This window comes from Pseudonaja textilis, chromosome 15 (genome assembly GCF_049901715.1).
Source record: "Pseudonaja textilis isolate UNSWEBS1 chromosome 15, rPseTex1.2, whole genome shotgun sequence".
Classification (NCBI taxonomy): Eukaryota; Metazoa; Chordata; class Lepidosauria; order Squamata; family Elapidae; genus Pseudonaja; species Pseudonaja textilis.
The window spans coordinates 2,155,170-2,171,789 of NC_142004.1; the positions used below are offsets into that span (position 1 = coordinate 2,155,170).

The 16,620-nt window shown below is 46.2% G+C and overlaps 1 protein-coding gene across 1 annotated transcript in view; it reads left to right on the plus strand.

The window, feature by feature from the left end:
* The window catches only part of DNAH10 (dynein axonemal heavy chain 10), a 58,934-nt gene that overhangs the window by 22,903 nt on the left and 19,411 nt on the right, over positions 1–16,620 (plus strand). Inside the window, exons 30-52 of the mRNA XM_087913054.1 lie at positions 111–334; positions 765–1,034; positions 1,299–1,482; positions 2,003–2,137; positions 2,506–2,658; positions 2,779–2,967; positions 3,858–4,004; positions 4,673–4,864; positions 5,219–5,337; positions 5,999–6,157; positions 6,777–6,912; positions 7,048–7,167; positions 7,479–7,613; positions 7,740–7,956; positions 8,534–8,647; positions 9,351–9,496; positions 10,286–10,438; positions 11,885–12,145; positions 13,056–13,228; positions 14,041–14,134; positions 14,635–14,802; positions 15,380–15,568; positions 16,289–16,460. Coding sequence (XP_087769180.1) covers positions 111–334; positions 765–1,034; positions 1,299–1,482; positions 2,003–2,137; positions 2,506–2,658; positions 2,779–2,967; positions 3,858–4,004; positions 4,673–4,864; positions 5,219–5,337; positions 5,999–6,157; positions 6,777–6,912; positions 7,048–7,167; positions 7,479–7,613; positions 7,740–7,956; positions 8,534–8,647; positions 9,351–9,496; positions 10,286–10,438; positions 11,885–12,145; positions 13,056–13,228; positions 14,041–14,134; positions 14,635–14,802; positions 15,380–15,568; positions 16,289–16,460 — 3,850 coding nt within the window. The remainder of the gene's footprint in view (positions 1–110; positions 335–764; positions 1,035–1,298; positions 1,483–2,002; positions 2,138–2,505; positions 2,659–2,778; positions 2,968–3,857; positions 4,005–4,672; positions 4,865–5,218; positions 5,338–5,998; positions 6,158–6,776; positions 6,913–7,047; positions 7,168–7,478; positions 7,614–7,739; positions 7,957–8,533; positions 8,648–9,350; positions 9,497–10,285; positions 10,439–11,884; positions 12,146–13,055; positions 13,229–14,040; positions 14,135–14,634; positions 14,803–15,379; positions 15,569–16,288; positions 16,461–16,620) is intronic.

Sequence of the window (16,620 nt, forward strand, 5' to 3'; positions counted from 1 at the left end):
GCGGTGATGGGGAAATCCCCAGAAGAATTAAATTCACCTTCTCCCTTTGGGCCACTGCTGGTAGCTTCCTTCGCCCGGTTCGATCGCCTTTCCTCCTGGTCTTGTTTCAGATGTACGACAACATCGCTGCCCTGAAGTTTCACGAGGACGACAGTGGGATGAAGATCGCCACTGCCATGATTTCCGCAGAAAATGAAGTGATGGAGTTCCGGAAAGCCATCCCGGCGGAAGGCAGAGTTGAAAACTGGATGACGGCGGTGCTGATCGAAATGCGGAGGACGAACAGGCTGATCACCAAGGAAGCCATCTTTCGGTATTGCGAGGACCGAAGCAGGTGAGGGAGAGCGGGGTTCTCCAGGACCACCAGTATTGTTGGTGCTCCAAGAACTCTATAAAACTGCAGCAATGCAAAGACGGGGTTCTTAGCCTGCTCTCTAAACTTCAGTCTATGTTATCTATTATCAGTTTAGATCAGGAGTCTCCAAACTTAACTGCTTTGAGACTTCAATTCATACTTTTTAGTCTAAATTGTGGACTTCAGTTTCCATAATTCCTCAGTTGGCCAAGTTTGGAGACCTCTGAACTAAGAGAGAACACTTGGCTCAATCCATTGTTCCAGAAGCAAACAAGTTCTTCTTCTTATTCGTTCTCTTATTATTATTTTACACTACCTCTTAATGCTCGCATGTCTACAGCTCCAAACGTTGAGACGAAGCAAAATATCTTTATCTCTGCCACCCTTGCAAATCCGCCTTTTTCCGCAGAGTTGATTGGATGCTGATGTATCAGGGGATGATGGTGCTGGCAGCCAACCAGGTGTGGTGGACCTGGGAGGTCGAAGACGTCTTCCGGAAGGTCAAGAAAGGAGAGAAACAAGCCATGAAGATCTACGCCAAGAAAATGCACCAGCAGATTGACTCGCTGGTGACCCGGATCACCAAGCCGCTAAGCAAGAACGACAGGAAGAAATACAACACTGTTCTCATCATTGACGTCCATGCGAGGGATATTGTTGATACCTTTGTACGAGACAGGTAAATCGCCTCACCTAATGCAACAGTAACTGGGACCGCAGGGGCAGCCGTCCCAAAGCGATGCGGTCATGCTTAGTAACCAAGAGTTCTGTTTCCAATTGTTGTCGCACGTCAAGGACTGTCTGTAAACCTACTTACACTGTTAAAAATAATGAATTTGGAGCACCTCTACCTCTGTTCTTCTTCTCAACATTTGCCTGGTTAGTTTTCTTCATCTCAGTCTTGAAAGGGCTCTCTGACCGTGTTCCAATCCTTTCTTGTCAGCATCATGGAAGCCCGAGAATTTGAGTGGGAGAGCCAGTTGCGATTTTACTGGGACCGCGAGCCTGACGAGCTCAACGTACGGCAATGCACCGGGACCTTTTCTTACGGCTACGAATACATGGGCTTAAACGGGCGCCTGGTCATCACTCCCCTCACAGACCGGATATACCTGACGCTCACACAGGTAAACCAACAAGGAGACCTTCCATTGGCTTCTGACTCCGGAATGCCCCTTATTTTTTTTTTTTAAAAAAAGCAGATCTTGAATTCAGAGGCTCTAAACGCACCAGAATACGTCTTCCTTCAGTATCCCACTTTTAATTCTTCTTCTCATCCTTATTTACAATTCTGATATGCAAGCCATCTCATCACTTGAGTTTGGTTAAAATAAAAAACAGCTCTCTACCCCAAACAATAAGAAACCATAAAGTTGCTTAATGGGAGGAATAACCCATTGCAGTTAAAAACAATAATGCAGTCTTGTAGACAGACCACCATCCCAGAAGTTAGGAGAAAACCCAGATTTTAAGGCTGCAAAGTTGGGGTGATCGGATCCTTTGAGGGCAGGAGCCACAACTCAACAAGGAACTTGCTTTCGAGATGAACCAAGTGATGGCTTCCTGGGTCAGGATCAAAGTCCTGCTGAGGCAGAATCAACAGCCACTGTCCTCGTCATGTTTTTCAACTTCTTTCCCCGTTCAAAGGCCTTGTCTATGTACTTGGGTGGAGCTCCTGCGGGTCCAGCAGGAACTGGAAAGACCGAGACAACGAAGGATCTCGCCAAAGCTTTGGGCTTGCTTTGTGTGGTCACCAACTGTGGAGAAGGCATGGACTTCAAGGTCAGGAATCTCCCCTTCTCCATTTTCTATGCTGTGGCCTTAAGAATTCAGTCTGCTGGCCAACCAAAAACCAATGTGCAACCATCTCTGGTTAACCTAAAGGTGCTTTCTTCAAAAGGCAACTGGACTTCCTTGGTTTTTCCTTGAAGAGGTTTCACTTCTCTTCCCAAGAAGCTTCTTTAGTTCTGAGTGAAGAATTCTGAATTCCCCACTGTTCTGTAGAACTGCAGAAGCTTCTTGGGATGATAAGCGAAACCTCTTCAAGGAGAAACCAAGAAAGCCCAGTTGCCTTTTGAAGAAAGCACCTTTGGGGCAAACCGTGACTCGGATGACCGACACCTCATCTTCAGTCCCTCGTCTTTCTGTAGGCTGTGGGCAAAATCTTCTCGGGCCTCGCCCAGTGTGGAGCGTGGGGCTGCTTTGATGAATTCAACCGGATCGATGCTTCCGTCCTCTCAGTCATCTCCTCCCAGATTCAGACGATCCGAAACGCCCTCATGAACCAGCTGAAAACATTTCAGGTAAAGAGGTAAAAAATAAAAAAATCCCTTGCTTGAAATTCTGGCCCCTAATCCACACACACACACACACACCCAGATCCGGGGTTCTTTGGGACCCTCGGCCAAAGTACCACATTTCAGTTTGAAGGGCAAGAAATCGCACTGGACCCTCGGATGGGCATTTTCATCACCATGAATCCTGGCTACGCGGGACGAACGGAGCTCCCTGAATCCGTAAAGGCCCTTTTCAGACCAGTGGTGGTCATCGTCCCTGACCTGCAGCAGATTTGCGAAATTATGCTGTTCTCCGAGGGGTTTCTCCTGGCGAAGGTGGGTCGCAGGGTCATCGCAAATGGATGGGTGTTGTTCTGACCCAGGCTTTGTAAACCGTAATTATTCACAAACTTGTTTTAAAAACAAAACATATTTTATTGCAATGCTGGGAATTGTTTTCATTCCCAGCCAGAATTAATCTCAAACAATTCCCTGAGATAAGCACCCACGTTTCAGTTCTCCGAGATGCTGCCAAAACCAGAAGTATTCAGTTTACTAGGAAAGAAACCAACTGAAGTACAAGAACAACCAACCGAAGTACAAAGAGCTTCAAGAATGAATCTTGAACCGAACAAACGACTTTGCTTCCTGCAAAGGTTTCTTCACCTTTGCCTGTTCTTTATCCCTTATGGGAGGGGCAATCACCTCCCAGCCTTATCCCCGAGTTGCCCCTTTTGTCTCAGCTGCTCTTGCCTTCTGGCAATTCTGTGCATATGCACACTGGGAACAGGCTCCCTTCGTTCCTCTTCCTCGCTGCTGCCAGACTCCGGAGGCTCCAGAGTCAGCACCCCACTCCCAGATGGCCCTGGTCCCATCTCTGCATCAGATGCAGGACCCTCATCCAAATCCTCCCCAGACTCCCTGACTGGTCCCCATTCTTCCTCACTGTCCGACTCCGCTGCCATCTGCACAGGCGAACCAAAACATTAAGTGGACTGTTGTACATCGAGAGCTTTCTGTGCAAGGGCATTTCCTGTTGATTTTGTCCAATGGATTTGTTTATTTATGTAGTGTATAGCATGAGGTCGTGCAACAACTGATATACAAATTTATTTTAAATAAAGTGTCGGCAAGTGTGTGTGTGTGTGTGAGAGAGAGAGAGAGAGAGAAATGTGGACAATACAATATAGGAGATAAAATATTAAATTAGGATAAATGTCCAATAGGTGCTAGCCAAGAAGATGACTGTGCTGTACAAGTTGGCAAGAGAACAGCTTTCTAAACAGCATCACTACGATTTTGGGCTTCGGGCTCTGAAGTCTGTCCTGGTCATGGCCGGAGAGCTGAAAAGAGGGTCTTCAGATCTCCCCGAGGTAAACTTATTTCCACAGGTAGATCAACCAAGGGATTTGTGACACCTTGAAAAATCAAGGGTGAGAGCTTTGGATTCCAGGAGCAAAACAGCTACCCCAGACCAGCATTTCTTCCCTGTCTGAACTTATCGAAAGACCTACCATAAAAATCACCCAGAAATGAGCTCCCCAACCACCGTGGCCAATGGCTTTTAAACAGGACCAGAAAACGACGTTAACCTAACCTTGATATGTCAAGTGCTTTCCTTATTCCAACAAAGTGGATCTCCAACTACCTCACCCTCTTTATTCACCAAAAGCGCGTAAATAAAAATAGAACAACGATCCGGATTTTAAGTACACCAGGATTTATAACACCATCCTCAATTAATATTATAGCCATGTATTGATGTGTCCTTCTAAATCCCTAAATTTTAACACTGATTTAAGAGGAGTCCATGGCTAGAATTCCTTAATCTACAAATTCATTGGTATAATTAAATGGCCTTTCAGGAGGGTGCTGATTTCATTAAGTTTTAACCCCTCTGGTCATCTTGAGATGAATTATAAACGGTGAGAGGCCTTCTCTTTTGGGGAGGGTTCGTTTTTAACAGGGAAAGTCTATTCAAGGAAGTCAACTCCGCTCACCAACGTTTTTAATGTTTCCTTGGGTTTCAAACCCACTCTAGGATGTGGTCCTCATGAGAGCCCTGCGAGATATGAACCTCCCCAAGTTTGTCTTTGAAGATGTTCCTCTTTTCCTCGGCTTGATCTCCGATCTCTTCCCTGGACTGGATTGCCCCCGTGTCCGCTATCCCAAATTCAACGATGCGGTGGAACAAGTACTGGCTGAAGAAGGTTACATGGTTCTACCTGTTCAGGTATTAAAGGAAAGTCACTAAGATCAAAGAGATGGCCAAAATACAGTCAGATCATTTGGCCTTCATGAAGCTTGTCTGAAAAAGCTTCATCAAGCCATAATGCAGTTGTCTGAAATTGGGAAGATGATCATTTTAGATTAGGGTTTTCCAACCTTGGCGACTGTAAGGCTTGTGGACTTCAACTCCCAGAATGCCTCAGGCTGAGGCATTCTGGGAGTTGAAGTCCACATGTCTTACAGTGGACAAGATTGGAGACTCCTGATTTAAACGATCAATGAATGTCAGTTCCATGAAGGGGTTTATAATTCCAGTCAAGATGGCTGCCATTGGGGTATTTTTTTTTCCTCCCCGCAGGTGGATAAAGTGGTCCAAATGTATGAAACAATGCTAACACGACACACCACAATGGTGGTAGGGCCAACCGGAGGTGGCAAGTCAGTGGTCATCAACGCCTTGTGTCACGCTCAGACAAAGTAAGCACAAATCAATCAGTGTTGTTGGAACGTGGCCTGGATTCCTGGGGGGGAGGGGCTGAAAGTAAGAGGCGACTCAGTATAGTTTGTGGAAGAGGAAGCAGGTGAAGACAGCTCCTTCCTGATAGTTCCCAGAGTATATGTTTTACAGTGCCAGTAGCCCACTTGAGTTGGGCAAGATTTCTGCTGGGTTGTGAGGGACCATAACGGAAGCCGCTTGGAAGGGTCTCACTGTGCCTTTTTTGGTTTTCGGAGCCTGGAAATCGGGGATGTGATTACTTTTTTTTTTTTTCCAACCACCACTCCATAGTTTAACGAAGCGGATGTGAGCAGGAGTCAAAAGTGAATTGGGCTGTACCTACAAATTCATAGAAAATATGTTTCTGAATTAACGATAATCCAGAAATATCAGAAATATCACATCCCTGAATATCAGCCGCCTTATCACGGGCAGGGTGATTTCTCCCTTTTCATGCCTGTGAATTTTGTGGTGGTCTTTGTTATCCAGTGTGGGAAATGGGGCACCCTTTTTAGCAATGAGCTTCATTCTGAGTTGGCACATCCGAGACAGGACAGGATTTCGTATCCGAGCCTTTTTGGGCGGTCCCCACGGGAATGCCATTGACCCAATTCTTCTTTTCGTAATCGATAACCTCATTAGATTAGGCCTGCTGACCAAGCTGCACATCCTGAACCCCAAAGCCATGAGTGTGATCGAATTGTACGGCATCCTCGATCCCACCACACGAGACTGGACCGATGGCGTTTTGTCCAACATCTTCCGGGAAATCAACAAACCCACCGACAAAAAAGAGAGACGGTAAATGGATCCTGCATCTATGTTTTTGCAACTGGGAAAATCTTTGGATTCCTTGACCAGCCACTCCGTTTCATGATTGTTAAAAAATTCGTTATGCTCTGTTTTATTTTACTTTTGGATTTTGGGGTGGGGGGGAGAAGAGAAGGGGAGATATGGGCTTGTGGGTCAAACATTTGGCCCTTTGAGACAGGCAGGTTAAGAAGCAAGCACACCTTGACCCTGGTTTCCCCACTCCCCCGGATGTATGATAATTCATATTCTCCAATGGGACACATCCATAGCCAAGAGTCATCAATCATATTTTCTAGTTAGAATTTTGCGCAGAAGAAACTTCAGTCACCTAGTTACTATCTTTGAAAACTATTTATGGAATGCGCTTTCGATTTCCAAGCTGCTGCACTGCTCCCCCCGCTTTCTATTGGCAACTCTAAAAAGACCATAGAAATATTTTATGAGTTGACACTATCCCATTTTTGGAAGCTTTCTCTCTGCTCCCCTAAGTTTCTTTCCACTTATTCCCTATCAACCTCCATTGACCCGGTGAAGCTCACTTTATGAAATGGAATAAGAGTTGTTGGTCTTCGGTGCATTTATTTTTCTTCTCAATCTGTATGCACAGGTACATATTATTTGATGGCGACGTCGATGCTCTCTGGGTAGAAAACATGAATTCTGTGATGGATGACAACAAGCTGTTGACTCTGGCCAACGGGGAGCGTATCCGGCTTCAAGCCCATTGTGCTCTTCTGTTTGAGGTCAGGCTGGTCTCACGATGCCAATGACTTTGAGCTTCCTCCTTTCTTCGGAAGGAGCCTCACCCATTTCCAACCCAGCAGGACATCCCTCTAGCCACTATCCGGTCTTGGAGCTTCTTTTAACCTTCCTTACAGGTTGGCGACCTACAATACGCTTCCCCAGCCACTGTATCACGTTGTGGGATGGTCTTTGTAGACCCGAAGAATTTGAGATACAGACCTTATTGGGATAAATGGACAAAAGAAAGAAGCAAGGTAAAGAACAACTAACGATGACCTTGGAACTTCTTCTGAAGACCACGACTGGTAGTGGGTTCTTCCATGTGTCTGGACAAGCATAAGTGAAGACACTTTAAACAAAAGAAAGAACATTTGTATGAGTCGTACTGTATGATAGCTCTTGTTTCTCGTAAGTTTCCAGCTCGAGCTTCGTTTGTTTGTTCAAGAGTTGTGGTCCTTTGTGATGTTCTCCCAAATCGGTGCCCGAGGCGACGCTCCCAAGAGGAGGAGGAAGAAGAACGGGGAGGACTTGTTCTTCTAACTTGGAATAACTTTTATTTTTCCAGCAAGAGAAACAACTGTTGGACAGGCTCTTTGACAAATACGTGCCTTTTTTGATCGAAATGATCGTCGAAGGGATTGTGGATGGACGGCAAGGGGAAAAAATGAAGATGATTGTCCCGCAGACGGATCTGAACATGGTAAATAATCGGATTTTTGTTTTCGTGAAAGGGGAAAACACAAAAAAAAGAACCGGGCCTGCTTTTCATGGCCAGCCCGATGATGTGGGTTTTTTTTTTTTTCTGCTCTGGGGTTTCCTCCCACAGGTGACTCAGCTGAGCATGATGCTCGATGCTCTGATCGAGGCTGAAGTGGAGGACCCCGATGTGCTTGAATGCTACTTCCTAGAAGCCCTTTACTGCTCCTTAGGAGCCAGTCTCCTTGAAGCGGGAAGGGGCAAATTTGATGACTTTATTAAGCGCATCTCTTCCATGTCAACAGTCAACGACGAGACGGTTTTAGCAAAGCCAGGAGAATTGCCAGGTTGGTTTTCGAGGTCAGAAGAATACTTCTCCTCCTCCTCCTCCCTCTCCCTCTCCCTCTTCCCCATCTCCATCTCCTCCTCCTCTTCCTCCTCCTCCTCCTCCTCTTCCTCCTCCTCCTCCTCTTCCTCTTCTCCTCCTCCTCCTCCTCTTCCTCCTCCTCCTCCTCCTCCTCTTCCTCCTCCTCCTCCTCCTCCCTCCTCCTCCTCTTCTTCTTCTTCTTCTTTTTCTTCTCCTTCTTCTCCTCCTCCTCCTCCTTCCTCCTCCTCCTCCTCCTCCTCTTCTTCTTCTTCTTCTTCTCCTTCTTCTCCTACTCCTCCTCCTTCCTCTTCCTCTTCCTCCTCTCCTTCTCCTTCTCCTTCTCCTCCTCCTCCTCCTCCTCCTCCTCCTCCTTCCTCCTCCTCTTCCTCCTCTTCTTCTCCTCCTCCTCCTCCTCCTCCTCCTCCTCCTCCTCCCACTTTGTTCTGAAGGAAGTTGAAGGAACATCAGCCCTGTTTCGGGTGCTCCAGGTGGCCATTCAATAAGCTTCTCTTCCACCCCCCATTGTTCTGAGGTGTCCCAATTGCTCTCTCCCACAGGGCAGCTCCCCACCTTGTACGATTTCCACTTTGACGGGAGAAGGTGGGTGCCGTGGAGCAGCCTGGTTGCTCAGTATCGCCACACTCCTGAAGTGAGATTTATCGACATCCTAGGTAAGAGGGAAACAAACTGAGCACCGTTTGGTAGGAGTGTCATCGGTTAACGCTCGAGAGTCGCAGTTTCGACGGGTGCTTTCCAAAGCGACGTATTTTCAGGCATTCTTTATCAGTTTGTACGTCGTCCCCTCCACCCTTATTATTTTTACAAACTCTGCAAGGCAGCAAACCTATCCAGCTGTTTTCCTCACAACAACAATCCTGTTGGGCTGAGAGAAAGGGATTGTCTCACAGTCTCCTAGTCATTGTCCCAAAGTCACCCAGCTGTCTTTCATGGATAAATCAGGATTTGAACTGACGGTCTCCGATATTTTTACCCTGGCTCCTTAGACCCGATTTCTAGACTTTCCATCCTTCTCAGATTCTACAGGTTGTTGGAATAGGGCTAAGTGCCCTTTCGGCCTTCAATAAAGGTAGCAAGAGCTGGATTTCCAGTGAGCAAAATGGGGTCAGAAAAAAAAGTAAATTAAACTTAAATAAATCGCATGTAATACAATGACCCCCTCCTTTGCTTCCACGAATATTACAAATTAAGCGCCGTTTTCAGGAGAGACGCATAAAGCACACCCAGGGCTCGAGCCGTAATGGGGTGGGGGCCGCTCTGGGGTGCAAAGGATCAGTCGGACGCCCTCTCTGTGAAGCGGCTTGGGTCTCCAGACTGATTTCTGAGGGATGCTCCTTTCCCTGGTTCCTCCTTCAGTTCCAACTGTGGACACCACCCGCACCACTTGGCTGCTGGAGAAGATGTTGAAGATCAAGCGCCCGATGGTTCTGGTGGGAGAGTCGGGGACCTCCAAAACGGCCACGACGCAGAACTTGCTCCGGAAGCTGAACCCAGACACAAACGTAAGGCTGTCGGGTTCTGGACCGGGACTCCATCCTCCTGCCTACTGGGCCATTCTTCCATGCCCTGGTTGCTCCTCTACTGTAACCCAAAGGTGCTTTTTTTCCAAGGGGCAACTGGACTTCCTTGTTCTTCTTTGAAGACATTTTGCTTCCCATCCAAGGAGCTTCTTCAGCTCTGACTGGATGGTGGGGAATGGGAGGATTTATATTCCTTGCAGACAGCTGGTCATTGGCATCCTTTCAGAGGGTCATTGAGGCCCCTTGGAGGTTTATCTGTGTCCTCAGAGTCACCTGAGTCTGTACTTTTTCCCTCTGGAAATCCATTCCTACTCCCACACCATTCAAAGGGTGTTCATCCCAAATTGTATAGTTAAAGTGTGTAAGATATTCTCAGTCATCCAGGTCATGGTTGTTCCAAAGGACAACCTTTGGGGCAAATATGACCTGGATGACTGAGACTCTCTACAGACCTTCCTCTATTGTAAAACCCCAAAGTACCAAGAAAGACACATTCCTTCTGAGCAATTTCCTCTCACCTGTAGACGGAAATATTTCCAAACCAAAGCAGACGACTTGCATCATGAAAGGTCTACTCTGAGCACTTCCAGGGAGGAGCCGTCTAAACTCTCTTCCTCCCAACCAAACTGTCCAAACTTTGTTGTCTCTTGGTCCCCCTTCCCTCTTTCTTGGGAATCCAGACTGCATCTCACCGACACCCCCAAATCAAGCCAGGTTGCCTCCCTCGCCAGCTTTTATTTCTGGCAATAATTTTGGGTCTGTCCCAACCAGGTTCTGCTGGTCATCAACTTCTCTTCTCGCACCACTTCCATGGACATTCAGAGGAACATGGAAGCCAACGTGGAGAAGCGGACCAAAGAAACCTACGGGCCTCCCATGGGAAAACGGCTCCTGGTCTTTATGGACGACATGAACATGCCTCGGGTAAGGACTCCAGGGGACAGAGCTGAACATGGAAGAACATCGTCAAACCCTTCACAAGTAGTCCTCAAAAAAAAAACCAACCAGATTGGCCTCCATTTGTGTCGGTTCTGCTTGGCCTGTCATATCAGTGCCCGTCGACACCTCCTTCTTCTACAAAGTTAAAGAAAGAGGAAAAGTCCTAAAAGTTAAGAAGGGGAAAAGTCATTTAAGAGTCACTTGGGAGAAGTAGAGAAGGACAAAGATGGCCTCGTAGAAGGAATTCCACAGCTATCGTTTCTCCTTCTAGGTTGGATCTAGAAAGGGTGCAGAGAAGAGCAACAAAGATAATTAGGGGACTGGAGGCTAAAACATATAAAGAATGCTTGCTTTATGAATAAGTGGGTATGTCTAGTCTGATGAAGAGAAGGACCAAGGAAGACATGATAGCAGTCTTCCAATATCTCAGGGGCTGCCCCAAAGAAGAGGGAGTCAAGCTATTCTCCAAAGCACCTGAAGGCAGGACAAGAAGCAACGGATGGAAGTTAATCAAGGAGAGAAGCAATTTAGAACTAAGGAGAAATTTCCCCACAGTTAAAACAATTAACCAGTGGAACAACTTGCCTCCAGAAGTTGTAGATGCTGCAACAGTGGGAGTTTTAAAAAAGATGTTGGATATCCATTTGTCTAAAGTAGTGTGTAGGGTTTCCTGCCTAAGCAGGGGGTTGGACTAGAAGACCTCCAAGGTCCCTTCCAATTCTGTTGTTCTATTCTGTCTTCCACCCATTGCTTCTTGTCCTGCCTTCAGATGCTTTGGAGAATTAAGTCAATCCCTTCTTCTCTGTGATAGCCCCTCATGTTAACTGGAAGACTGCTATCATGTCACCCCTAACCCTGAATTATTTTATTTTTATTTTATTTATTTATTTTGATTTGTCAATTGCTTACAAGATAATAGGTATAAGTATATACATAGTTATAAATACATGAAATGGGGACATATAAGAAAAATAAAAGAAAAATAAAAGAAACAATAGGAGAGGGACGGTAGGCACGTTGGTGCGCTTATGCACGCCCCTTACAGGCCTCTTAGGAAAGGGGTGAGGTCCATAGTAGACAGTCCAAGATTAAAGTTTTGGGGGTTTGGGGAAGAAACCACAGAGTCAGGTAGCGAATTCCAGATATTGACCACTCTGTGGCTGAAGTCGTATTTCCTGCAATCGAGTTTGCTGCGGTTTACCTTGAGTTTGTATCCATTGTTTGCTCTTGTGTTGTTATGGTTGAGTCTTCCAAGGCTTGAGGGGCTGTCACAATGAAGAGATTGACTTATTCTCCAGAGCACCTGAAGGCAGGACTAAGACACACCCTTCCAGCCCTATCATTCTATGTTTTACCATGTGAACCTCACCTGAAGTATCTAAAGCCTCCGTCTCTCAGCCTCGCTTTTTCCCCCTTTCCATTTCCACCAAGGTGGACGAATACGGTACCCAGCAGCCCATCGCTCTGTTGAAACTGCTGCTCGAGAAGGGCGCCTTGTATGACCGGGGGAAGGAGATGAACTGCAAATACCTCCGCGACTTGGGCTTCATTGCCGCCATGGGCAAAGCCGGTGGCGGCCGCAACGAAGTGGACCCCCGCTTCATTTCCCTCTTCAGCGTGTTCAATGTGCCCTTCCCTTCGGAGGTCTCCCTGCACTTGATTTACGCCTCCATTTTGAAAGGGCACTTGGCGGTACGTGGGATTCCTCGGTGGGGAGAGGAGGGAGAGACGGAGTCAGTGTAAATGGGGTCACAGGTAGTCCTTGGCTTATGTCCACAATGGAGGCCCACATTTCTGGTGTTCGATCAGGCATTTGTTGAGTGAGTTTCCCCCCCTCCCCGTTTTACGACCTTTCTTGCCACTGTTGTTAAGTGAATTGCTGCAGTTGATGCGTTAGTTGTCAACTCAAAAAGGTACTCCTTTGGTCTTTTGAGTTGTCCGCAGAAAGGGAGTGGGGGAAAGCAGTGCATTCCTTAAATGCTTCAGATAACTGCTAGGCAGCCGAAGCTTCTGGCACGCAAGATTATTACTGATGACTCTTGGCTATGGAGGTGTCCCACTGGAGAATATACATCCGGGGGTGCGGAGAAGAAGGGGGAAATGAATCTTAGAGTCGGCTGCACCCAGGTAACGCCGACATGGTCACTCCTAATAAATCTTCTGCGGCTGGAGGTTCATGATTTAAATGGGGGTGGATGCCGGAGCCCTGACATTAGTAACCTGGTTGTTAAGTGAACCTGGGCTCCCCACTGACTTTGCTTGTCAGAAGGCCGCCAAAAGGGGATCACGTGACCCCGGGAAACACCACCACCGCCATAAGTACATGCCAGTTGCCGAGCTTCTGAATTTTGATCACGTGACAAGGGATGCTGCAACGGTCATAAGCGTGACAAACAATCTTCTTTTCTCAGTGCCGTTGTAACTTTGAAAGGTCACTAAATGAACCATTTTGAGTCCAGGACTACCTGTATTAAGTGGAAAGGAGAAAAAAAAATAGAAAGCAAGGGAAAACAGACCACAAAACCGGCGGTATTTTTCTACGGTTGTCTCTCTCTCTCCTTTTTCCTTCCATGAAATGATCTTCCCCGCTTTTTATCGTCAGACCTTCGACGAGTCCATTGCTGCCATTGCGGACAAAATCACCTCCTGCACTCTGACCCTTTATGAAACCATCGTCCACGACTTGCCGCCGACACCTTCGAAATTCCACTATATCTTTAACCTGCGGGACCTCTCCAGGGTTTACAACGGGCTGGTCCAAACCACCCCAGAACGGTGAGTGTCTGATAGCTGTTCAGGAAGTCATCGGCTTTTAACCATCCATTCAGTGACTGTCTGAAGCTACAACGGCACTGGGGGAAAAAAAAATGACTTTAAGACCAGTCCTCGGACTTACGACCGTTACAATATTCCCCCCGATCATGTGATCAAAATTCAGGCACTTGAGAACCGGTACGTATGATAGTTGCACCAGGGACCTTCCCAGCTGTCTTCCATTGGAAGAATCCAGATTTTTCTGAACAGCTGTGTGCTTCACTTAACAACGGCCCCAATTTGCTTAACAACCATGGCCAAAAAAATAGAAGGAAAATGTCACAAAATCAGGCGGCTTGAGAATTTTGGTCCTAATGGTGGTTTTAAGTCAACAGCTACCTGTAATTATTTTAATATTCATGTTTAAAGAGGAAGAAGAAAATTTATTATTTGACACCCAGAGTCTTTAGAAGATTCTTCTTCTTCTTCTTCTTCTTCTTCTTCTTCTTCTTCTTCTTCTTCTTCTTCTTCTTCTTCTTCTTCTTCTTCTTCTTCTTCTTCCACCTCCTCCTCCTCCTTCTTCCTCCTCCTCCTCCTCCTCCTCCTCCTTCTTCTTCTTCTTCTTCTTCTTCTTCCACCTCCTCCTCCTCCTCCTCCTCCTCCTCCTCCTCCTCCTCCTCCTCCTCCTTCTTCTTCTTCTTCTTCTTCCACCTCCTCCTCCTCCTTCTTCCTCCTCCTTGTTCTTCTTCTTCTTTACCTTCTTCTTCTTCCTCCTCCTCCTCCTCCTCCATCATTTGACTCGGCCTTTTACGCACTCGTCTTTGCTGACATAGGTTCCAAACAATCACCCAGATGGTGAGGGTATGGAGAAACGAATGCCTGCGTGTTTTCCACGACCGGCTGATCAACAAGGCAGATAAAGCTCTGGTAAGTTCTTCTTTTTGAAACTCCTAATGTACAGTTCCATTCGGGACGTCACATTTTCAGGCTCTTTTTCAAAAAGAACTCGGAGGCAAGATCTGAGCAGACCTTTTTTGATAGAGAAAACCTTAGTTGCACTCAATTTTTAGATCAAGCATCCACAGGCCTGCCTTTTCCCATAAGGCCCCATTCCTTGGTCCCATAAGGACCAAGAGACTCATACTTATGACTGCTGCAGTGTCCTATTTTTACTGTAGCTGCTCACCAACACCAGCAGAGAGCTACACGTGCAGGATCCCAGAGTCTTATCTGTTGTATTTGCAGAAGGCATAGAACTTGCAAAAAATGTTCTTTAGGGTTTCATTGAGTCTCGATCATCAAGTGCAGATTTGATCCTTCAACTCCAGATCCCAAACCATTTGAGCTACAAATTCAGTGGGGTTGCTAATTCTGGGATGCGTTGCAAATTCTGGAGTTGACTGGTGGCTTTTCTGGAACTGTCCAAGGTCCAAGGCCTTATACAAGGCCTGCTGGAAACGAATTTCAAAGACTCTGCTGAAAATGCCCTCAGGGACCCCATCCTGTTTGGAGACTTCCGAACGGCCTTGAACGAAGGGGAACCTCGCGTTTACGAAGACATCCAAGATTATGACGCAGCCAAAGCTCTCTTCCAGGTACGGAGCTTCCAACTTCAGGAGGAAAAATATCTTGGCAGTTGAAATGAGGTTAAAGCCAAATCCAGCTGGAGACACTTCCCTTATCCCTGCTTTGCATGTGGGCAGCCAAGCTAGTTTTAACAATGTTAAAGTGTTTCTAAGCTAGTTTTTACGTAGCTGAACAGTATCCAGACTAGTTTATACATAATTGAAGAGTTTCCAAAGTAGCTTTCACTTAGTTAGCATTTCCTAACAAATGTTTACGTTGTTAAAGAGATTTTCCTAACTAGATTTTACATAATTAAAGAGCTTCCAAGTTTGTTTTTATGTAGTTAAAGAGTTTCCAGCTAGTTTTTACATAGTTAAAATTTCCTAGCTGGTTTTTACATAATTAAACAGTTTCCGGCTAGTTTTTACATAGACAACAAGGAGAAAAATCCTCAATGGAATGACCCAATCATTACACACGAGATTTTTGAAGACCTTCTGTCTCTTCCACACCTCCGATTTGGAGAATCTTTCTTTGTCACCTCCTGTTTTTTAACTTGTGGCTTCACCCCCAAGCCATCATTTGTGTCCGTCTTTGTGCTCGCAGGAGATTTTGGAGGAATACAATGAAGTGAACACAAAGATGAACCTCGTGCTGTTCGACGATGCTCTGGAACACCTGACCCGCGTTCATCGTATCATTCGAATGGACCGGGGCCACGCGCTGCTGGTAGGAGTCGGGGGCTCCGGAAAGCAGTCCTTGGCGAGATTAGCCGCCTACACCGCGGGATGTGAGGTGAGCCGTGCAGCTCCAACCAAAAAAAAAACACCTTTGTTGTAGTCCAGTATTTTTCAACATTGGCAACTTTTTAACACAAGATGTGGAGTCCCATTCGGTCCTAATCATCAGACAGTTCAAATTCTTGGAGTCTTGGGCCACCTTCATCAGTCTGCTTTCAGGGATGCACCAAATCTCAAGCATGAGCCAATTTAAAAAAAAAAATGGTGGGATTTTGCTAGTAGAGCTCTCTGGGTTCACATTGACACTTTCACCTATTTTCTTAAAAATGTGGCAGAATTGAAAATTGCCAGTCTTCCTTAGGCTTTGAAAAGCTGATTTAAAGCTAATTGGAGAGACATAAATTCAATAAACAAATACATAAACTGAAATAGCAATAGCACAGAGTTATATACTGCTTTACAGTGCTTTACAGCCCTCACTAAGCAGTTTACAGAATCAGCCTCTTGCCCCCCGACAATCTGGGTCCTCATTTTACCCACCTTGGAAGGATGGAAGGCTGAGTCAACCTTGAGCCTGGTGAGAATCGAACTGCCAAATTCTAGGCAGCTGGCAGGCAGCAGAAGTAGCCTGCAGTACCGCACTCTAGCCACTGTGCCACCTAATAACACAGAAGAAAACCCTTAACATCCGAATACGAGGTTTTAGTAAAACCTAACCCTAAGTGAAAAAAATAATAATAATAGGCCAATGGATGCGTCTTTCACCTTCTTTTAGGTCTTTGAAATAGTTCTCAGCCGAGGATACAGCGAAAACAATTTACGGGAAGACCTCAAGATTCTCTACACGAGACTCGGGATCGAGAATAAAATCGTCGTCTTCCTCTTTACGGATGCCCACGTGGCAGAAGAAGGGTTCTTGGAGCTTATCAACAACATGTTAACCTCAGGTATTTCAAAAGCGCACTGGACATTTTCATTTGCCAGCCCTGCAAGAGCCTTTGCGTTTCAGGTGGTTTCCTATGGCTCTGGTAGAGAAGATGACCAGAGCTGTTCTTTTATAAAAAACACTCATCTCTCCCTGTAAATATCCCTTGAGTGAAATGTGTT